Source organism: Lepus europaeus, chromosome 16 (genome assembly GCF_033115175.1).
Source record: "Lepus europaeus isolate LE1 chromosome 16, mLepTim1.pri, whole genome shotgun sequence".
Taxonomy (NCBI): Eukaryota; Metazoa; Chordata; class Mammalia; order Lagomorpha; family Leporidae; genus Lepus; species Lepus europaeus.
The window spans coordinates 4374372-4398339 of NC_084842.1; the positions used below are offsets into that span (position 1 = coordinate 4374372).

Consider the following 23968-nt stretch of genomic DNA (forward strand, 5'->3'; position numbering starts at 1 on the left):
AAAGATATTCTGGACAGCAGTGGATTAATGTAACTATAAGTCACTTCAAGAAAAAATACAGGATAAAAAAAAGGAAAACTTTATGAAGAAGATGAGTACACATTTCTCATTTGATACAAATGAGAAACTAAAACTTAGAGAATTCAGAGCATCCTTGTTAACAAAATTGTAGGTTGTTGAGGGTCTGAGGGAAATATTGAATTTTAGTGCTTATGATGCTATCTCTTATATAAACTTTTCTAAAGTGGGGAACTCCTTCACTCAGTTGTTCATATTTAGTTTATTAGTCTAAATGCAATCTAAATGAAGAAGCAGTATTTTCTTTTATAAATGTTAGCATAAACTATTGAAAAATGTTCAGCTTGTACATTATACAAACTAATTATAAGTACCTATCTCTTACTGTATTCCCCTGTGTGAGTCACAAGTATAGGCAATTGATAAAAATTTAGTCAACCAAAGAAAAAAATATTAAATTAATTGATATCTGTTCCTAGAATGGGAAATAATAACAAGCTGATTTACTTACAGTACTTTATCAAATGTAGATACTTAAAAATTATTGTGCATATATTTGTGAATTATCAACTTTTTCATTCTTAGTTTTCAATATATTTATTTATAGGAAATACTTTCTAAGTTCTTTACCTGCTGGTTTCTGCTTGAGTACTATCTTCTGACCTGGATCTAAATAAAAACATCAAAAAGTCACTCTGAAGAAACTTGCCTACTTTGAGAATAGGCCATTTTACACCAAAATTAATTCTTAAACACTCAGGGCATGCAGATAAGTAATGTTGTTTACTCAAATGTTAAGTGAAATATAAAAAACAAAATTAAACTTCTGCAGTGGTGAAGAAAATAATGATAAAACTTTTTTTCATTATCATTGCTAAGCACAAATTATAAATTTGACTCTAAATTCCTAAATTTGGGCTACAGGGTTCAAATTAACTTTATTTGCTAATATGGAAATTATCACATTGTACAAAAATAAATTTGTGTTTAATTCAGGGAAATCTAGAAGACTGAACTGACTACATAACTTCTCCCTTCTATTCCACACAATTCAAAAAAAGCTGAAGAGAATAGCATATCATTTGACACAAAACTCAGATTGCTAGCCATTAAAGTTTCAAAGACTGAAAAAGCTAGGATTTCAAAGACAAAGAAACAAAGAAAGAGCTAAAGCTGAGTGCCCTAAGTAATGTGCTTCTAATAACCCTAGCTTGGAAGGAGTTGAGGCATGTACCCGGACATGTTTGAAAGCTAGAACTCTCGAAGGGGTAAAGGCATGGCGTCTGTGCAGTCATATTGCTTTGTTAAGAATATCCAGGAGTAGCTTGAACAGCCCCACATCTCTAAAACCACAGAGAGTTTTAATATCCTTCTCAGGCAACTGCAGGTGCCCAGTTGTTTACAGTGATCCCTCACCCCTTGACCTTGCCCTCCTCCCCTTTTCCTGCCACTCATACTTAAAAAGGACTAGTTACAAAGGAAAAGTCAAGATATCTTCTTTAGTATACCATCCCTGTCAATGACTTAGCTTACTAGTACTCCAATTAAACTCACTTTCTTTGCTACAACACCTCACCCTTGAATTATAAGACTTTTCATGTGGTAGCCAGATGGGCTTGAACGTGGCAACAATTGTTGTTGAGCCAGGCAGTGTAAGCTGTTCAAGGATGTCATTCTTGTTTCAAAGGACCCTCCCTGGGAAATGTCTAGTAGGTGCTAGAACTTTTTGTTCTGGGGCTTTCCCTTGGACTCTCTACAAAGGTTTTGGCTGCCCCAAGAACTATACTGTTGAAGAAACATCTGATTCTGTGGGTCCCCTGCTTCTCCTCTGAGCAGAGTAAGTTGACTTGGTACATACAACTGAGAACTCCTTTACCCTCCACTTGGGACACACCTTTAGGAAGCCTAATGTGTATTTGATTTGACATAGGAGCCCTGTTGGAGAGAGGAAAAGAGTTAAATTCTGAACCAAATTCTGAACCAGATCTTTTTTGGTTATTTCTATTTCCAAGCCGAATTTGTGATTGTTTGCAACTAAACCCTTTGTATGATTGTCATTGGCTCATTTGTGGCTTCTCTGTACCTGAACCTCTCTTTCTCTTCTATTTTCTGTCTGAAGTAGAAATTATAGTGGGAAATGCACCTTCAAGCCCTAAGGAGAGCCTGTTGAGGCATATTTCAGGTAAATTGTCATAGTGTTGCCAAAAGATCATGACCAAAACTAAAATAATTTATTGTAACAGACTGACCTCATTTTAAAAACGATGGGCCATGACTTCCAGTGAGAGAAAAATGGCTGCGGCCGTTGCAAACTCACGTGTGAGTGCAGGGAAAAAGCTGAAAATTTTGCTAAAGAAGAAGAAGGTGAAAACGATTGCCAAAGTCATAGCATCTGAGCTGGAAGAGGAGGTAAAAGATGCTTCCGGCAGTGGAGGACCTATTGGAAGATGTGGATCAGAAAAGGGTCATTTTTCTGATGTTGAAGCAATAGATGCTGACAATGAGGATGATGTTGAACCCTGTGACAAAGAAAATGAAAATGCTGGAAAATCATGTGCTGGAACTAATATGGCCTGGGCAGATGCCATGGCTAAAATCCTCAACAAGAAAATGCCTAAAACTAAACCCACCATTCTAGTCAAAAATAAAGAACTGGAAAAGGAAAAAGAAAAGTTAAAGCAAGAAAGACTTGAGAGAAGAAAACAGCTTGGTAAGAGGCGGGAGTGGGAAATGATGTGCAGAGTAAAGCCAGATGTTGTCAAAGACAAAGAAGCACATTTGATATGTTCTAATCTCTCTCTTTTCATCTCCCAAAACATTTGAGTTAGTTTAAATTCTTTTTTATGCACAACCTAAGCCATGAAATGATGGAGTTAGGTACCAGGTAATTTTGCATCATAATATTGCATCTGATTTGAGACCTTATTGCATATTGTTTCTTTAAAAGTTATTAAATTGGGTGACTTTTAGTATCAAGTTGTTAAATAAAAACAGAAGAGATAGGAAAGGATGTAGGCAGCAAGGAGAAAGCCCCTCCTGAAAACCCAACCTACTCCACTCAACTCCCTCCTCATTGCCATTATGTTCTGGCTGAAGGAACCTAAAATTGCTATTGCAAAAGAAACCACTACTCAAGGTCCAGATCACAATGGAAATGGGCAATAGGTTGATAGTCATTACCCTAAAATACCCTATAGCCTATTATAATATTATTATAATAAAATTGCCATGAGAAACCCTCCCATTCCCATCACGCCCAGGATGCCATAACACATTCAGGACTCCCAAAAGAGCTAGAAAGTAGGCAGTCACCATAATCCTAAAAATCTCCACCCTTTCCTGAAAAACTCCACCAAGGCACCAAACCTAATGAATATTCCATTTTCCTACTACCTCAAGGTGATATAAAAAAAGATAGCCCCAAATCTCATTAGGTACAGCATTCTTAAGTGTGTACCTGGGCTTTGTTAAAATTATATCTTATTCTTTCACTTTCACTTGCATCTTATATTTGAATAATTTCTGGTGCCAGAGGCAAAAAAACTGAACACAACCAAGTGGCATCAATACCCCAGGCAATAAATCTGCCATCTGCCCCCATACCACTCACTCTGGCAGCTCCGTGTTCAGTCCTCAGCCTATTTACCCAGTTGCCATTCTGCAGCAACTTCACTGACAGCTCTGCAGACAACCTCATTCATGGCTCCCACTAGTCACCCCATGTTCACAGCAGAGACCAAAAAATTGCTCTTATGAACTGCCACCTAACGTGATGCCGTGGAATCAGATTCTTGGTCTGGTCTCTCCACCAAAGACTTGACAAAGCATTCAATTCAGTTCAAGGGCCTTCTCCAGTGCAAAGCAATATTTGCTGTGCCAATGTACCCAATAAGATACCTAGATACCCACAGCTAGAAAGCCAACTGGATCTCTCTGGATGCACATGCCATTTTTAAATCTGATTTGGTAAATCACAAAAATAACAGTCCTTATCAAGAGGACTTCCCTTTGTATGACTGAACTTGATTCCATTTTTTCAACCTATATTCACTCCTGGCCAATATACATATTTTCATGAATATGATGTTCACTGGAGATGAAAGGGTAATGGTTATTGATACAGCTAAGGAAAAAGTTCATCAGCGTCAACTAGCAGACCTGGATAATGCTCCAGAGACAAATCCCAATATCCCTGCATCTAAAGTACTCCTACAGAGAAACAACCAGTTTGGAGCATCATAGGAGGTGCATTTAGGGTTAAGAAAAGGGATAGAGAAGCAAAACAACTTATAAATATGACATAGGAAACTTGACAAAAGCCTCAGGAGTATCTACCAGATTTTCTAGAAAGACTATATCAGGATTACCAGTGATATATTGAGGCCTATCCTGAGAACCCGAAAAATATCTGGGTAAATATGACTTTCACTGGGCAAGATGCTTGAGAAATAAAGAATAAATTATGGCCGGCGCCGCGACTCAATAGGCTAATCCTCCACCTGCAGCTCCGGCACACCGGGTTCTAGTTCCGGTTGGGGCGCCGGATTCTGTCTCGGTTGCCCCTCTTCCAGTCCAGCTCTCTGCTATTGCCTGGGAGTGCAGTGGAGGATGGCCCAAGTGCTTGGGCCCTGCACCCGCAAGGGAGACCAGGAGAAGCACCTGGCTCCTGGCTTCGGATTAGCGCGGTGCGCCGGCCACAGTGGCCACTGGAGGGTGAACCAACGGTAAAGGAAGACCTTTCTCTCTGAGTCTCTCTGTCCACTCTGCCTGTCAAAAAAAAAAAAGAAAAGAAAACAAAAGGAAAGGAAAGGAAAAGAAAAGAAAAGAAAAGATTATAAAGCTTATATGAAAAATTTAAAATAAGTTCTCAAAAACTTACAGGTACTGCTTTTAAGGTAAGCAATTGTAGAGGACACTGCCTACATGTGTCTCAGGGCAGCAAACTTCCCTGGGATTAGAGGCACAGCTGCAGTTTCTGTCCCCCATCAAAACAGAATGGGGGAAGGGCAAACCCATCCCCAGTGGAATACAGCAGCAGAGGCAGCAGGGAACTAATGGACTTTAATTGGTACCTGGTGTTTTTGGGAACTAGTGACCTTGTGATAGCATTTCAAGGGATATGTTTGTCATGACATACACCACCGTCCTGTTCTCTGTCATGGATCACCAGACCAGATCCTTTCCCACCTAAAGTTGTACATCAGCTGTGCCTAGGTGCTTACTAGCTTGTAGACTTGCTGGTACCCTCTAATAAGAAGCACTGGCCAAGAGCTATCCAGTGGGTCACTCTTCTTATGAAGATGTCATGTTCTGTCTCATTGATTTTTGAAACTCCACGAATAGTAACAGGAAGGAGAAACAGGAAAAATAAGATACAAGGCAAACTACTTTCTTTTTTAATATTTTTTTAAATTTTATTTAATGAATATAAATTTCCAAAGTACAGCTTATGGATTACAATGGCTACCCCCCATAACTTCCCTCCCACCCACAACCCTCCCCTTTTTTGCTCCTTCTCCCCTTCCATTCACATCAAGATTCATTTACATTTCTCTTATATACAGAAGATCAGTTTAGTATATATTAAGTAAAGATTTCAACAGTTTGCACCCACATAGAAACACAAAGTGAAAAATACTGTTTGGGTACTAGATATAGCATTAAATCACAATGTATAACACATTAAGGACCGAGATCCTACATGAGGAGTAAGTGCACAGTGACTCCTGTTGTTGACTTAACAATTTGACATTCTTGTTTATGGCCTCAGTAATCTCCCTGGGCTCCAGTCATGAGTTGCCAGGGCTATGGAAGCCTTTTGAGTTCACCGACTCTTATCATATTTAGACAAGGTCATAGTCAAAGTGGAAGTTCTCTCCTCCCTTCAGAGAAAGGTACCTCCTTCTTTGATGGCCCCGTTCTTTCCACTGGGATCTCACTCACAGAGATCTTTCATTTAGGTCATTTTTTTTTCCAGAGCGTCTTGGCTTTCCATGCCTGCAATACTTTCATGGGCTTTTCAGCTGGATCGAATGCCCTAAGGGCTGATTTTAAGGCCAGAGTGCTGTTTAGGGCATCTGCCATTCTATGAGTCTGCTGTGCATCCTGCTTCCCATGTTGGATCGTTCTCTCCCTTTTTTGTTCTATCGGCTAGTATTTTCAGACACTACTCTTGTTTATGTGATCCCTGTGATTCTTAGTCCTATCATTATGGTCGATTATGAACTCAAATTGATCAATTGCATTAGTGAGATGGCATTGGTAAATGCCTCCTTGATGGGATTGAATTGGAATCCCCTGGTATGTTTCTAACTCTGCCGTTTGGGGCAAGTCAGCTTGCGCATGTCCCAAATTGTACATCCCTTCCCTCTCTTATTCCCACTCTTATATTTAACAGGGATCACTTTTCAGTTAAGTTTCAACACTTAAGAATAACTGTGTATTAATTACAGAATTCAACCAATAGTAATAAGTAGGACAGACAAAAAAAAATACTAACCAGGATAACATATTCAGTTGTTCATCAACAGTCAGGGCAAGGGCTGATCAAGTCACTGTTTCTCATAGTGTCCACTTTACTTTAACAGGTTTCCTTTTTGGTGCTCATTTGTCCCTTTGGGACTGGCTTATTTCACTCAGCATAATGTTTTCCAGATTCCTCCATCTTGTTGCAAATGACTGGGTTTCGTTGTTTCTTACTGCTGTATAGTATTCTATAGAGTACATATCCCATAATTTCTTTATCCAGTCTACTGTTGATGGGCATTTGGGTTGGTTCCAGGTCTTAGCTATTGTGAATTGAGCTGAAAGATACATTAAGGTGCAGATAGATTTTTTGTTTACCAAATTAATTTCCTTTGGGTAAATTCCAAGGAGTGGGATGGCTGGGTTGTATGGTAGGGTTATATTCAGGTTTCTGAGGAATCTCCAGACTGTCTTCCATAGTGGCTTTACCAGTTTGCATTCCCACCAACAGTGGGTTAGTGTCCCTTTCTCCCTACATCCTCTCCAGCATTTATTGTTGGTAGATTTCTGAATGTGAGCCATTCTGACCAGGGTGAGGTGAAACCTCATTGTGGTTTTGATTTGCATTTCCCTGATAACTAGTGATCCTAAACATTTTTTCATGTGTCTGTTGGCCATTTGGATTTCCTTTTTTGAAAAATGTCTATTGAGGTCCTTGGCCCATCTCTTAAGTGGGTGGTTTGTTTAGATGTTGTGGAGTTTCTTGATCTCTTTGTAGATTCTGGTTATTAACCCTTTATCAGCTGCATAGTTTGCAAATATTTTTTTCCCATTCTGTCGGTTGCCTCTTCACTCGTCTGTTTCATTTTCAGTACAGAAACTTCTCAATTTGATGTGATCCCAATAGTTAAATTTGGCTTTGACTGCCTGTGCCTCCAGGGTATTTTCCAAGAAGTCTTTGCCAGTCCCAATATCTTGCAGGGTTTCTCCAATGTTCTCTAATAATCTGATGGTGTTGGGTTGTAGATTGAGGTTTTTAATCATGTTGAGTGTATTTTTGTGTAAGGTGTAAGGTAGAGGTCTTTCTTCATGCTTCTGCACATAGAAATCCAGTTTTCCCAGCACCATTTATTGAATAGACTGTCCCTGATCCAGGAAATTATTTTAGATCCTTGATTAAATGTAAGTTGGCTGTAGATGTTTGGGTTGATTTCTGGTGTTTCTATTTTGTTCCGTTGGTCTATCCATCTGTTTCTGTACCAGTACCATGCTGTTTTGATTACCACTGCCCTATAGTATGTCCTGAAATCTGGAATTGTGATGCCTCTGGCTTTGTTTTTGTTGTACAAGATTGCTTTAGCTCTTCGAGGTCTCCTGTGCCTCCATATGAATTTCAGCATCATTTTTTCCAGATCTGAGAAGAATGTCTTTGATATTTTGATTGGTATAGCATTGAATCTATAAATTGCTTTTGGGAGAATGGACATTCTGATGATATTGATTCTTCCAATCCATGAGCATGGAAGATCTTTCCATTTTTGGTATCCTCTTCTATTTATTTCCTTAAGGTTTTGTAGTTTTCATCGTAGAGATCTTTAACATCCTTGGTTAAGTTTATTCCAAGGTATTTGATTATTTTTGTAGCTATTGTGAATGGAATTGATCTTAGCAGTTCTTTCTCAGCCGTGGCATTGCCTGTGTATAAAAAGGCTGTTGATTTTTGTGCATTGATTTTATATCCTGCTACTTTGCCAAACTCTGCTATGAGTTCCAATAGTTTCTTAGTAGAGTTCTTTGAAGCCCCTAAATAAAAAATCATATCATCGGCAAAGAGGGATAGTTTGAGTTCTTCCTTCCCAATTTGTATCCCTTAATTTCTTTTTCTTGCCTAATGGCTCTGGCTAAAACTTCCAGAACTATATTGAATAGCAGTGGTGAGAGTGGGCATCCCTGTCTGGTACCAGATCTCAGTGGAAATGCTTCCAACTTTTCCGCATTCAATAGGATGCTGGCCGTGGGTTTTTCATAAACTGCTTTGATTATATTTAGGAATGTTCCTTCTATACCCAATTTGCTTAGAGTTTTCATCATGAAAGGGTGTTGAATTTTATCAAATGCTTTCTCTGCATCTCTTGAGATAATCATATGGTTTTTCTTCTGCAGTCTGTTAATGTGGTGTATCACATTGATTGATTTGCGAACATTGAACCATCCCTGCATACCAGGGATGAATCCTTCCTGGTCTGGGTGGATGATCTTTCTGATGTGTTGTTGTATTCTATTGGCAAGAATTTTGTTGAGGATTTTTGCATCTATGTTCATCAGGGATATTGGTCTGTAATTCTCTTTCAATGCTGCATCTTTCTCTGGCTTAGGGATTAAGGTGATGCTGGTTTCATAGACATAATTTGAGAGGATTCCATCTTTTTCAATTGTTCTGAATAGTTTGAGAAGAAATGGAGTTAATTTTTCTTTAAATGTCTGATAGAATTCAGCAGCGAATCCATATGGCCTGTTCTTTTCTTTGTTGGGAGGGCCTTTATTACTGTTTCAATTTCTGTCACAGTTATGGTTCTATTTAAGTATTCTATGTCTTCCTTGTTCAATTTAGGTAAATTGCATGTGTCCAGGAATCTGTCCATTTCTGATAGATTTCCCTGTTTGCTGGCATACAACAATTTGTAGTAATTTCTGATGATTCTTTTTATTTCTGTGGTGTCTGTTGTTACATTTCCTTTTTCATCTCTGATTTTATTGATTTGGGTCTTTTCTTTTTTTAGTTAGGCCAATGGGGTATGAATTTTATTCATTTTTTCAAAAAGCCAGCTCTCGCTTGGCTGATTTTTTGCAATTTTTTTTGGATTCAATCCTGTTGATTTCTTCTCTGATTTTAATTATTTCTCTTCTCCTGCTAGATTTGGGTCTGGTTTGCTGCAGTTTTTCTAGATCCTTGAGATGCGCTGAAAGCTCATTTATTTGGTGCCTTTCCAATTTCTTGATGTAGGCTCCTATTGCTAAACTTTCCTCTCAACACAGCTTTTGCCGTATCCCATAAGTTTTGATATGTTTTATTGTTATCCTCATTTACTTCCAGAAAATTTTTTATTTCTCTTTTAATTTCTTCTATGACCCAGTGTTCATTCAGGAGCATGTTGTTCAATCTCCATGTGTTGGCACACTCTCTAGGGATTCCTGAGTTGCTAATTTCCACCTTCATTCCACTGTGGTCTGAGAAGCTGCATGGTATGATTCTAATGCTTTTGAATTTGCTGAGACTTGCTTTATGGCCTAGTATGTGGTCAATCCTAGAGAAGGTTCCATGTACTGCCGAGAAGAATGTAAAGTCTTTAGATGTAGGGTGAAATGTTCTGTAGATATCTGTTAGATCCATTTGGGCAATAGTGTCGATTAAATCTGCTGTTTCTTTGTTGATCTTCTGTCTGGATGATCTATTCCTGAGAGTGGAGTATTGAAGTCCCCCAGAACTATTGTATTGGAGTCTAAGTCTCCCTTTAAGTCCCTTAGCATATCTTTTAAATAAACTGGTGCCCTGTAATTAGGCGCATATACATTTATAATAGCTAACTCTTCCGGTTGAATTGAACCCTTAATCATTATATAGTGCCCCTCTTTGTCTCTCTTAACAGTTTTTGTGATAAAGTTTATTTTGTCTGATATTAATATGGCTACACCTGCTTTTTTTTTGGTTTCTGTTGGCATGGAATATCTTTTTCCAGCCTTTCACTTTCAGTCTGTATGCTTCTATGTTGGAAAGATGTGTTTCTTGTAGGCAGCAAATAGATGGGTTTTGTTCCTTAATCCATTCAGCCAGTCTGTAACTTTTAACTTTAGAGTTCAGTCCATTAACGTTCAATGTGACTATTGATAGGTAGTGACTTTGCCCTGCCATTTCCCCAAAGATATTCTCTAGTATATGCTTTGAGTTTCCTATGATCTTTTACTCGTAGGTTTTCTTCCTTTACCTTCTTTCATATTGATGGCTGTGTTTTTGTGTTTCTCAGTGTAACACATCTTTAAGCATCTTTTGCATGGCTGGACGAGTGGTGATAAATACTTCCAATTTCTGTTTGCTATGAAAGGTCTTTATTTCACCTTCATTCAAAAATGAGAGCTTTGCAGGATATAATATTCTGGCCTGGCAGTTTTTCTCTCTTAGCACCTGGGCTATGTCTCACCATTCCCTTCTAGCCTGTAGGGTTTCTGATGAGAAGTCTGCTGTGAGTCTAATTGGGAATCCTCTGAGAGTAATCTGGCGTTTCTCTCTTGCACATTTTAGAATCTTTTCTTTCTGTTTCACTGTGGTGAGTTTAATTACAACGTGTCATGGTGAGGATCTCTTTTGGTCATGTTTACGAGGGGTTCTATGAGCTTCCTGTACTAGGATGTCTCTGTCCTTCTCCAAACCCGGGAAGTTCTCTGCTAGTATCTCACTAAAAAGGCCTTCTAATCCTTTCTCTCTCTCCATGCCTTGAGGAATTCCTAGAACTCAAATGTTGGGTTTTTTAATAGTATCCTGTAGATTCCCAACAATATTTTTAGATTTCTAATTTCCTCTTCTTTTCTTTGGTTTGACTGTATGCTTTCCTGTGCTCTGTCTTCTAAGTCCAATATTCTCTCTTCTGTTTCACTTACTCTGTTTTTAAGACTCTCTAATGTGTTTGTCATTTGATCTACTGAGTTCTTCATTTCATTTTGATTTCTCTTCACTATAACACTTTCCTGTTCTACTAGTTTCTGCATTTCATTTTGGTTCCTCCTTAAGATTTCATTTTCATGAGAGAGATTTTCTATCCTGTCCAGTAAGGATTTCTGTAGTTCAAGAATTTGCTTTTGAAAACTTCTAAATGTTTCTATCATAAATTTTTTGAGATCAGCTTCTTGCATTTCTTCTATCTCATCATCTTCATAATCTTGGCCTGGGGTGTTTTGTTCATTTGAGGGCATCATAATGTGTTCGTTGATCTTGTTCCCTCAGTTTCTGTGTTTATTGCTTGGCATTTTGGAGGAATTCTTTGTATTATTTCCTTACAGTGTTTTTTTTTCTTGTTATTCTATGACTGTGTTAAGTGGACTGTCTGCTATTGGAGGAGCCTTGGTGGCTTGAGATGAGTTTGGGCAGAGAGCTCTGCTTAGTTCTTCAGGGTTAGGCATGGTAGATCTCTCTCTCTCTCTCTCTTTTTTAATTTATTATTATTTTTAGGATGGAAGTAATACTGCACAGCTGAGCAGAATTGATGGTAGTTAGCTTCCAATGTCTGGCTTCTGTGTGTATAGCATTCATCTCCTTTTTTTTCCCACAGAACCCCTAAAGAATCTGTGCTGCTCTCAGTGTGGGTTCAATTTCTCCTGCAGTCTCTCACTGGCTTGCCAAGTTTACCGAATTTCAGCGTCTCTGGAGAGTACTCACATGACCTCTGTGAGTTCTCTCACCCACCATCTCTTCTCTTTTTTTTTCCCCCTGCCTCAGTTCATTAGCTCTAACCTTTCATTAAATCCTAACTTCCTGGTATTTCACCCCACCCCCACCCTAGAGTCAGGATTTTCTGTTTGACTTAGTTCGTGCTCAGCTCTGAGTTCATGCATAGCCCTGTTGTCGCACACAGCTCTGACATCACGCACAGCCCTGAGGACATGCACCTTTTACGTATATCCAGAATGGCGCCTGCTCTTTGTCTCTTGCTCGCCTTTGCAAGGTGGGAGGAGAGAGAAACTCATCTGTACTGGTCCCCCCACCCCTTTTTCTTTTTCTTCTCTCCTGAAGTTAGTCTGGTGAACTCTTCCCACGTGGCTTCCAGCCTAGTTCCCTTTTTCTGCCATTTCCCCAGCCAACCTCTTGGGTTACTGAGCTCACCTCCCCTTCCAGCTCGGATGTGTAGATTCGGAGCCATGATCATCCTTGCTCTCCCCGCAGGTCATCTGTGTACCTCCACTAGATCCAGAAGAGTTTCCTCTGCATTTTTTCCCCTGGGCCTTTCCCTGTATTTACTGTATTCCTCTTTTATCAACCTATCTTTTCCTGGACTATCAGTGCACATCCTCACTATTCCGCCATCTTGGCTCTGCCCCCCCCCCCAGCAAACTACTTTCATTTTGGTTGTAGCAATGGACTCAAAAGAGAATGATAAAGGACAGAAAAGTAAGCTTTTCTTAAAAATAATTCAGTGTGCTTACTACAGGGGACTAAGAACACTGAAAAAGGATTGCCCCAAAGTAAAAAGAGAAGTTCCCTTGTCCCAAGAACCCTCAGGTTCCCCAGGCTCCTCAGAAGCTGGAAAATAATGGTATAATTCTAGAGACCTATACGTGTTTCCAAGGGCCAAAAATGAATACATCTCCAGGGTGTGTGTAATTTAAAGACCTAGCTGTGGACATCACCTGAGATTAGTGGCAGGGCCCAGACAATTCTCAGAGAATCCTGTACAGGGAGGTGATGCTGGAGACCCAGCAGCCTGCTGTACTTAGAGCACTTACCTACCAAGTCTAATTTGATCTTCAAGTTGGAGCAAGTGGCAGAGCCATGGATGATGGAAGAATGCCTAAACCAGAGGATCCCAGTTTCCCATAAAAGGAATGATCCAACTGGGGCCCAGAAAGTAAGGAAATAAATTGGAGGCCAGATATAATCACAAACAACAACACATCAACTCACAAGGGAGTTGAATTAAGGGAAACATATGATTTAAGCTCAAGTATATTCTAAAGCTGATTATCAAAAAAGGACATTGTGGGGCCAGCGCTGTGTCACAGAAGGTTAATCCTCTGCCTGAGGAACAGGCATCCTATATGGGTGCTGGTTCTAGTCTTGGCTGCTCCTCTTCGTATCCAGCTCTCTGCTATGGCCAGGCAAAGCAGTAGAAGATGGCCCAAGAGCTTGGGCCCCTGCGTTGGTGTGGGAGACCTGGAAGACGCTCCTGGTTCCTGGCTTCAGATCGGCACATCTCCAGCCGTTGTGGCCGTTTGGGGAGTGAACCAGTGGACAGAAGATCGTTCTCTCTGTCTCTCTCTCTCACTGTCTGTAACTCCACCTCTCAAATAAATAAATAAAATCTTTTTTTTTAAAAAAAGGACATTGTTCAGGAGTGAAATCAGAGGCATGAAATGTATTTTACAGTGTGCATCCCCTTAGTAAACCTAATAAGTACAAACTTTCCAAAAAACTCTTAAGCATTAATAAAATGACACCAGAGAGAAACTATTGAATCTACTACTTGAATCTATTGAGTATGAAGAACTTCTCACTTACAAATCAGATCTTATAATACATCAGAGAACACATACAGGGGGGAAATATTATGCATATAAATCCTGTGGTGCGTGCTCTCTCTCTCTCTCTCTCTCTCTCTCTCTCTCTCTCTATATATATATATATATATATATATATATATGTATACCTCTACCTCTCTGTAACTCTGCCTTTCGCGAGTATTCTAAACATATGATCTGAAAACTATGGATGATATTATGTCAATAAACCACAGCATCAGTTTGAAGTGATATTATAAAAATTAAATAGATAATTATCCTAAAAATGTTTTCTTCAGCATGCTAACCAAGAAGACTAGCCAGTGGGTCAGCATTCTCCTATGGTGGATGTTATCATCCCTCATTTGATATAACTGAATAAGAATTCTAGAAGTGTTTAGTTATGTTAAAAAGGTTTCAGGATAACTGATATTACAAAAAAGAGGAAAAATGAGGGAAATTATAATATCGAAGATATGTGGTTTGTATGTTACTTGTCTGCACTTGTGAATGCATACCCATGTAACTTTGTGTTTTTGTTTGTCTACCCCATGTGTGTGAGGATCAACGGTAGTCATTCATTCAACAAATATTTATTGATTTACCACAATCCAAACATGCTGCTACATGCTGTTTATACAATGCTGATTAAGATAAACCTGGTCTTTGTTTTCTGAAATGGTAGAATATTAATTAATCAGGCCCATGGTGAGGAAAAGAACATTGAGACATGCTGTGTTCAAGCACTGTGTGACAACTCTTTTTCTCAAAATAATGACAATGCATAACAAAAATCAATATTTTTAGTTTGGAGAAACTAATTCCAAAGTTTAAGAGTAAAGAAAAGATCACAATGAGAAGAGATAAAGGAAAGAAAGGGGAAACTTCCAGAGTAAATGATACCATACAATCTAGGTTTGCTGCTTAGAGAGCTTGCCCTGTAGATTTGGTGTGTTTTGGAATGGTAGTGAACTTAGAGAAACCTAGAAGAAATATTATCAGTCCCCTAAACAGAAAAATAAGGACTGTAAGTCAGAGAACCTAGGTGGAAAAATACAAAATATTTCACACCTGCAGAAATACACAAAACCCATCACTGTTGGGGCTGAGAAACTATAATCTTATTTAGATTATTAGACAGAGACATGCACCTTTTAGGGAATGGAAGGGGATCTAGTGAATACTACTTTGTAAAACTGAGAGACTTGGGAATGCATAGAATTCTTAGTCCCTTATAATGTTTTTTCTTGGGCAAATTCTTCTCAACTGACTGGGAAAGACATGGACTCAGTTGTTCATGAGTGTACATATTGAGATTCTACTTGAAGAGACACCAAATAAAGAAGTGAACATTTCCTATGTGTACACAAGGATAAAAGTACAGAAGGATTCTGCTTATGAATGACCATATTCCATCACTCACTTATCCCATTATTTCCCAAATCTACGCTCCCAATACACTATTAAATAAGCTGAAGGAAAGAAAAGAGAGATTCATTTAAACAAGTATTCACTTATGACTGGATTGGCAAAAACAACTAGGTTGTTTTCACAACTTGTGGTACAATTAATTCTTAATTATTAGTATTTATCTTGATTTTTAACATACACTGATTCTAAGAAATACCTCCTAATTTACTTACTTGCTGGTAACAGCATGGCTGCTGCTTTCTGATCTGGATCAAAATGAGAGTAAAATTAATGCTTCCAAAATAATATTAACAAATAAAGACCATAAAGAATGAATATTCAATATCTTATAACCTGTAATAACTTTTATAACATTAATGAGCATTTTAGTTGCTAAATTAGGATATGCAAATAAGCAAAATTCTTAATGACCAAAATACCAAACTCATAAAGAGTATAACTACCACACTCCCAACTAGGAAGCAGAGCAGGAAAACAGATTTGCCACTGTGTGTTGCACTTCCCAGCATAGAATACCTACGTGAATTTAAAAGTCTTCTTCGGGTTTTGTTGCAACCTGATGTTTAATCCATTAAGAAATAAATAACTACAGGTTATGACTGCACTGACTGCTAGACAAGAAAGAAGAATGTGCTAACAGATTAATTCCCCATCCTATTCCACACTTAATAAAATAGTGACAAATTATTTTTTCATTTTTTTTTGACAGGCAGAGTGGACAGTGAGAGAGAGACAGAGAGAAAGGTCTTCCCTTACCGTTGGTTCACCCTCCAATGGCCGCTGTGGCTGGCGCGCTGCAGCCAGCACACCACGCTGATCCGAAGCCAGGAGCCAGGTGCTTCTCCTGGTCTCCCATGTGGGTGCAGGGCCCAAGCACTTGGGCCATCCTCCACTGCACTCCCGGGCCACAACAGAGAGCTGGCCTGGAAGAGGGGCAACCGGGACAGAATCCGGCATCCCGACTGGGACTAGTACCCAGTGTACCGGCGCTGCAGGCAGAGGATTAGCCTATTGAGCCGCGGCGCCGGCCGGTGACAAATTATTTTTAAGAAGATTTGTAGAAGTAAAACTGACACTTTGAGAAGCAATGACCTTGAATAGCCCATGTCTATACTATAGAGGAACAGTTGTGTTTTTTTTCATACTATCTGTTGAATTCTTTACTTAACAGAGACAATTATATGTGTATAAAGTTAATTGAAAGTAGAGCTTAGTAAAAAATAAGAGAGGGAGGAGGAAGGTGGTGGGAATGTGGGTGGGAGGGTGGGAATGGTAGGAAAAATCACCATGTTCCTAAAGTTGTAATTGTGAAATGTATGAAGTTTGTAACTGTAAAACTGTATAGTTCTGCATGCATTTCTATGGACTTACTTCTAAGGGTACAGTTTAAAAACTTGCCATGGGGCCCACAAATCCCCTTAAGCTGGGTGGTAAAATAGCATTTTAAGTGTGTAAGTGGTCATATGGATAGGATTAAGTGTTTGGTAACAATAATAGATAGATTTAAAAGGGAGCAAGGGCTCCAACCTGGGAAGCAGTCCATACAGCAAACTCATAGGATGACTATCACTTTAAGTAGCACTCTGACCTCAGAATCAGCCCTTAAGGCATTCTGGTCTGGCTGAAAATCCCATGAAAGCATTTCAGGCATGGAAAGCCAAGACACTGTGGCAAAAAGTGTCCTACATGAAGGAAGTGGTCATCAAAGAAGCAGGTACTTTTCTCTGAAGTTAGGAGAGAACTTCCACTTTGCTGATGACCTTGTCTAAATACTGATGGAGTTTGTGGACTTAAAAGACCCATAGCCTAGGCAGCTCATGAAAAGAGTTTCGGGTGATCACTAACATCATACGTAAGTGTGTTAATTGTTAAATTAACAACAGGAGTCACTGTGCACTAACTTCCCATACAGGACCTCTGCCCTCAAAGAGTTGTATTATGAGAGTTAACAGTAAAACTTGTTTTCAAAGATTTATTCCATTTTAGTGTATTAAATGGAGGATATTCTTATGTCTCACAAGCTATAGTATAGCTATTTAAATTGGCTAAGGGATACAGATGGAAATACAATACATGGTAAATTAGGAACCATAAGTCTCTTCCAAGTACAGACTCAGAACACTAATTCATGCTTCCTATGAACACTAATTTTTGTGAAAACTGGAAGACAAAACATAACCTCCACAACAAGACATCATCTGAAACATAGGACATGCAGAATTCTCAAGAGACAATCATTGCCACTTAGTGACTTAAAAAGGAAAAGCCTCTAAGAGATAACATGAAAGTAAAAAACATAAGAACAGGAAAACTTGAAAAAGAATGCTTACATTTCTACAGAGGTTAAAAAAGGGAACAGAATCTATTAAATAAGAAATAAAATCCCTGAAAAAAAGACTTTCTGAATTTAAAATTGTTTAGAGAAAACACAACAAAAATGATAGGTGGAAGACAAACTAAGAAACATGGAGAAATTCAGAGACAGAATATAAAGAATGGGGGACAAAGAAGAACCAGAACAACGAAGGGACTGCACTTCCAGAAGGCTGAAGGGGAAATCCAATCAGTAAGTAACCAGAGCTCTAAACAGAACAGAGACTCAGAAACCCAGTGCAGTGGAGGATGGCCCAAGTGCTTGGGCCCTGCACCCACATGGGAGACCAGGAGAAGCACCTGGCTCCTGCCTTCGGATCAGCACGGCGCACCGGTAGCAGCGCGCTGGCCACAGCGGCCATTGTAGGGTGAACCAACAGCAAAGGAAGACCTTTCTCTCCGTCTCTTTCTCACTGTCCACTCTGCCTTTCAAAAAAAAAAGAGAGACAGAAAAGGCATACGAATTGAAAAGGAGGAATTCAAATTGTGCCTATTTTCAGATGACCTCATTCTCTACATATTTAAACCCAAAGACGCCGCACAAAGACCATTACATCTAGTAAACGAATTCAGAAAAGCTTCATAATCCAAAATCAACATGCAAAAATTGACAGCATTTTTATATACAAGTTACAAACTCAATGAAAAATAAATCATAAATCCAGTTTCATTCATAATAGCTTAAAAAAACCTTAGAATAAATTTATATCAAGCATTTGAAAACTGCTACAATCATTTTCAAAAAATATTAATGAAAGAAATTGAAAAAGATAAAAAGAGGAAAGGTTTCACATGTTTATGTATTGGAGGCATTTATATTCTTGAAATGTCCATGACTACCAGAGTGATTCACAGATCCAATGTTATACCCATTAAAATATCAATAAGATTTTTTAAAGAACTATACAAAATACTAAAATTTGTGCAGAACCATAAAAGACCCTGACTACCCAAAGAAATAAATCATAAACAAAAAGTTTGAGGCATCACAATATGGGAATTCAAGAAACACTAGTGAGTAATTGTAAACAAAATAGCATGGTGCTGATACAAAAGACACATGTACCAATGGAAAATAATAGAGATTTCACAAGTAAATCCATTTACCTACAGCCAACTAATTCTCAGCACAAGTGCCAAAAACATACATAGAAGAAAAGACAATCTCTTACTAAATGGTTCTGGAAAACAGAATATCCATAGCAGAAGATTGAATCCCTTCACATACAACTCTCATGCCAGGTAAGTTCAAAATGGACCAGAAACCTAAATCTGAAGGGGGCTGGCGCTGTGGTACAGTAGGTTAAAGCCCTGGCATGAAGAGCTGGCATCCCATATGGATGCCGGTTCTAGTCCCGGCTGCTCCTCTTCCAATCCAGCCATCTGTTGTGGCCTGCAATAGCAGTGGAAGATGGCACAAGTCCCTGGGCCCCTGCACCCGTGTGGGAGACCCGGAGGAAGCTCCTGGCTCCTGGTTTCGGATCGGTGCAGCTCCAGCCATTTCGGCCATCTGGGGAGTGAACCAGCAGATAGAAGACCTCTCTCTCTGTCTCTACCTCTCTATGTAACTCTCAAATAAATAAAATAAACCTTTAAAATAATTAGAATAGAGTATCATCTCACTCCTGTTGGAATGGCTTTCATCACAAAGATAAGAATAACAAATGGCAAGGATTTAGGGAAAAGGGAACATTTACACCTCTTGGAGGGAATGCAGAGTACAACAGCCACTGTGAAGAACAATACACAGAGTCCTCAAGAAACTAAACACAGAATTACCTCATGACCTACGTATCCCACTTCTGGGTTTATATCTGAAGGAAATTAAATTAGCATATCACAGAGACATCTGTACTGCCACATTCACTGTATCATTATTCACAATGGTCAAGCCAATGGAATCAATGTCGAGGTCCACAATAGATGAATAGCTAAATAAATAAATGTGGTATGGATACACAATGTAATATTATTCACCCTTGAAAAAGAATGAATTCCATTCACAGCCTATTGGATGGAACTAGGGGGTCATTATACTAAGTAAAATTACCAGGACACAGAAAGATAGTAACACAGTTCTCTCCATATGTAGAAATTTTAAAAAGTAAATATGATCTCATAATACTGATTATTAGAGACTGGAAAGAGTGTAGAAGGAAGTGGATAATAGGTACCAAAAAATTTTAGCTAGAAGTAGTGACATGAAGTGTTCCACAGTGAAGTGGAGTGACTGTAGTTCACAATAATATTTTACATATGGGATTGAAGAGCTGGAAACAAGTTTGTATTCACCAAATATAACAAAAGGGTAATGAAATGAAAAGCTAATAATACTAATTACCTATTTTGATCAGTTTATGCTGAATAAATATGTTTAAATATTTCACTGTTTTCCATAAAAATGAACAATTTTTACATGTTAAAAAGCAAAGAAACACTAATGGAGACACAATGTAATTTACTGGTGATAAAAATAGAAGAACAGTTAGTCCTCCTCAACCCATAGCCATTATAGCAATATATATATATATATATATATATTCATAATTTCTGACACAATCTATCAAATTTCAAGTATTTGCTTGCTTATCCAGGCACTATATTTGCATAACCCAAGATGAGTAATTTCTAGGCACTTTATATTCTTTTCTTTACTAATTGTACTTACTTTATCTCCTGTTAGAGGCAGCTAATTTATTTCTTGTTTCCTCAGGTTGGACTTCCAATAAACATTAAATGAAGAAATGACTAATTTATTAGAAACTAAACTACCATATATTTTTAAAGATTTTTATTTATTATTTATTTGAAAAGCAGAGTTACAGAGATGCAGAGGCAGAGAGAGAAAGAGAGAGGTGTTCCATCCGCTGCTTCACTCCCCAGATGGCTGCAATGGCTAGAGCTGGGCCGAACTGAAGCCAGGAGCCAGGAACTTCTTCCCGATCTCCTATGTGGGTGCAGGGGCCCAATGACTTGGGCCATCTTCCAACTGCTTTCCCAGGCCATACCACAGAGCTGGATTGGAAGAGGAGCAGCCGGGACTAGAACTGGCACCCATATGGGATGCCAGCACCGCCGGCAGAGGATTAACCTATGGCTCCATGGCACTGGCCCCTAAACTACCATATATTAATAATCTGCTTGTCACTGTATTATTTCACCATTTGAGGATATTCAAATATATTTAGAAATCGGGGCCAGCATTATGGTGTGGCAGGTGAAGCTTCTACTTGCTACTTATCAATGCAGGTAACTAATATGGATGCTAGTTCAAATCCTGGTTGTTCCACTTCCGATTCAGCTCCTTGATAATGGCCTGGGGAAAGCAGTGGAACATGGCTCAAGTGCTTGGGCCTGTGCCACCCATATGGAAACCCAGATGAATCTCCTGCTGTTGGCTTCAGCATGGCCCAGTGCTTGCTGTTGTGGCCATCTGGAGAGTGAACCAGCAGTTAGAAGCGTTTCTCTCTCTCTCTCTCTCTCTCTCTCTTCCTCTTCTCTGCTTTTCTCTTAATTTCAAAATAAATAAATATTTTTTTAAAAAATTTAGAAATCAACTGTGGATTACCAATTTATTCTTAATTTTCAACATGTGTCTTAAAAAAGACCTAATATACTTACTTGCTGGCATATGTGTGAGTGCTACCTTCTGATCTTGACCTAAAAAAAGTGAAAATAATGTATCCAGTTAATCCTAAGGAAGCTAATCAAGTTTGTGATTGAAAGTCAATATATCTTATTAGCAGTATTTTATCTTTTGTAAGACTAGTTACTGATAAAATAACATCCAAAGGTCACTGAACAAAAATACAAATGAATAAAATTTTCATTAGCTTATATACTTCACTCACAAAGCACACAAATTTCAAATACTGCAGTGAGGAGAGCATCAAGAAAGCATAGGATCGCTTTATTTCCTTATCACTTCTAAACATCAAGTATACATTTGACTCTCATATCTGATTCTGACCTTTGTACTTTAATTTTTAGCTTTTTTATTCATGTTAAAGAAATGATAACATCTTGTAAATTAAAATCTATACTGACTTCTTGACAATCTGATAGAGTTAGCTGGCAAAGTAAATTTCCCTTTCCATTCTTCACATTAAAGAGTGTTAAAAAAGTACACAACTGAAGATAAAGGAAAGACTTCATCTAATTCCAATAAAAATGATAAATCTTAAAGATCACAGTGTAAATAGGAGTTAAGGATTAAAAACTTACAAAACTATCTAAGGTAGTTATATACACTTAATATTAACTACAAACATAATATTTCTGTCTTACAAGGAATTGAGATATTTGGCACTTACATGTGGATAATCTGTAAATCTAACTAAACCAGGGAGCCAGAGTGACCATATCACCCATGACACAGGAATAATAAAAATTCTGACTAGTGTACTTGGAATTCAGCATGGGTGTGTGTAGATGGAAATTTGTATCTCTGAGAGTACTGAATCTCAAGTCACTAAAAATGTGGTTTCAGGATTCCAGTTTATAATCCCACAAGTTCTTGAAAATCATGCATAATTATTAAGAGAAGCGAAAGTAAATAATATTATATATATATATGTGATAAATATATATTTATTTGTTTTCATGGGAAAAATTATAGTGAAATTAAAAGATTATACAGTTATAAACTACTAAATATTAATAACACCACAAAAATAAGGAATTCATGCACCAAGAACTGAAAATGATTTATTTAAAAGACAATATAAAAATACTTATAAGCTCTGGAGAGATCTTTGAAGGGCTAGAATCCATAAACTGGAGACATGAAATAGTGATTTGAAGAAATCAAAATGTAAGATATCGAGACTGAATTCAACAATCTTTTTTACTTATGGTCTCTGGGTTTTATAACATTCTTAGAAGATCTTCCAAATTCTATTACTACAACATGTTTACTTATGCTTTCTGCTGGTATAGTTCAGGTTTTATTTCTTATGTGTAAATAGTTGATATTCCTGAAATACAATTTGACTTGGGTTATCAAGTATGGTTCAAATTTATTTTTTAGAATTTACTTATGTCAACATCATTGAGTAATCAACTTTTTTACATTATGGTCTTCTTTATCATATATTAAATTTATATGTATATACTCAAGTGTATTTTGGATATTCTATTCTATTGCATTGAAATGTCTTTCTAAACATGTGTCAATAAATTGCTTTTATCTTTAAAAATATAATATCTGAAAGTGCATGTGGTGGGTATAGTGGCACAATGGATTAAACTGCCACTTGGGATGCCTACATCCTATTATCAGAGTGCGTGGGATCAAATCCTACCTTTTCTCCTGATCCAGGGTCCTGCTAATGCACACCTGGGAGGCAACAGAAGATGGCTCAAGTACTTGGGTACTGCAAAATCTGGGAGATCCAGATTTTGAAGTTCCTGGCTCTAGAACAGCCTGCCCCTGCTCTGGCTATGCTGAACATTTGGGAAGTGAGATGGGATTAAATCAATTCTCTCTCTCTCTCTCTCTTTTCTCTCTGCCCACTCTTCCTTTTAAATTGAATGAATGAGTATATATGTATACTCAAACCATAAAACACACTTTCAGTTATGACCAAAATAAAGTGGCAGACTAGATCTACCCTCCCGCCTGAAGAAAAAAAAAACTGAAAATATGAAAGACTCAGTCAGACTTTCAATATTAGTGCAGGACACTGAACCCTGAGACAAAGAAACAAACAAGGTGAGCCCCATGTTTGACTTTCATACTCCTTGGAGAGAGTTTCCACAATATACTGCTTGCATGGAGAGGCAGGCAAATTCCAGCCACCTGAGTTAAGCTGGTGGAACTGGAAGTCCAGGGAAGCAAACACAGCCAGAGTGCCTAGGGAACAGAATCAGAGAGGAAAGATGCCCAAACAGGGCCTCTGGGTTCCGTGGAGACCCCCATAAAATCTCCTACCAAATATGGACTGGTGGGTACCTGAGCCAGAGTAAAAATATTCATAAAGAATGAGTAAAATGCTCATCTTTTGTATACACACAAGAACATAAATAGCTTTAGTTTCTGTTCCCACCATCTGAGTTGAAAAATACCACAATTGGCACAAAGTGAGTTAGGCAGAATTATTCAGCATGGTATTGTCTCAGTAGCAGTAACCGCTCTAAACTACAGACACACATAACAGATGGCTCTCACATGCATTATGTTAAGGGAAAGAGGCCAGACTATATAACATATGATTCCATTTTTTAAAGTTCTAAAATAGGTTAAAAAAACTAATAGGCACAGAAAACAGATTTGCCAGTGTCCAGATCTGGAGGTAAGGTGAGAAGAAATAATTTTGGTGATGAAACTGTTATTATACATTTTGTTATGTGAGTAGTATTTGTATGTATTTGCTAAACTCATCACACTGTCCACACTACAATGACAAATTTCCCTAGA

At 38.3% G+C, this 23968-nt stretch overlaps 1 protein-coding gene across 1 annotated transcript; it reads left to right on the top strand.

Annotated features, from left to right (window-relative positions):
* Positions 1-2310: 2310 nt before the first annotated feature.
* Positions 2311-2841, top strand: LOC133775474 (RRP15-like protein). Its single transcript, XM_062213815.1, has one exon. It carries the CDS (start codon positions 2311-2313, stop codon positions 2839-2841), a length of 531 nt encoding a protein of 176 aa, XP_062069799.1.
* The last annotated feature ends 21127 nt before the right edge of the window (positions 2842-23968 follow it).

What these genes read in the sequence shown, in the direction of transcription:
- LOC133775474 (XM_062213815.1), top strand. Translation starts at nt 2,311, where the DNA reads ATGGCTGCGGCCGTTGCAAACTCACGTGTGAGTGCAGGGAAAAAGCTG.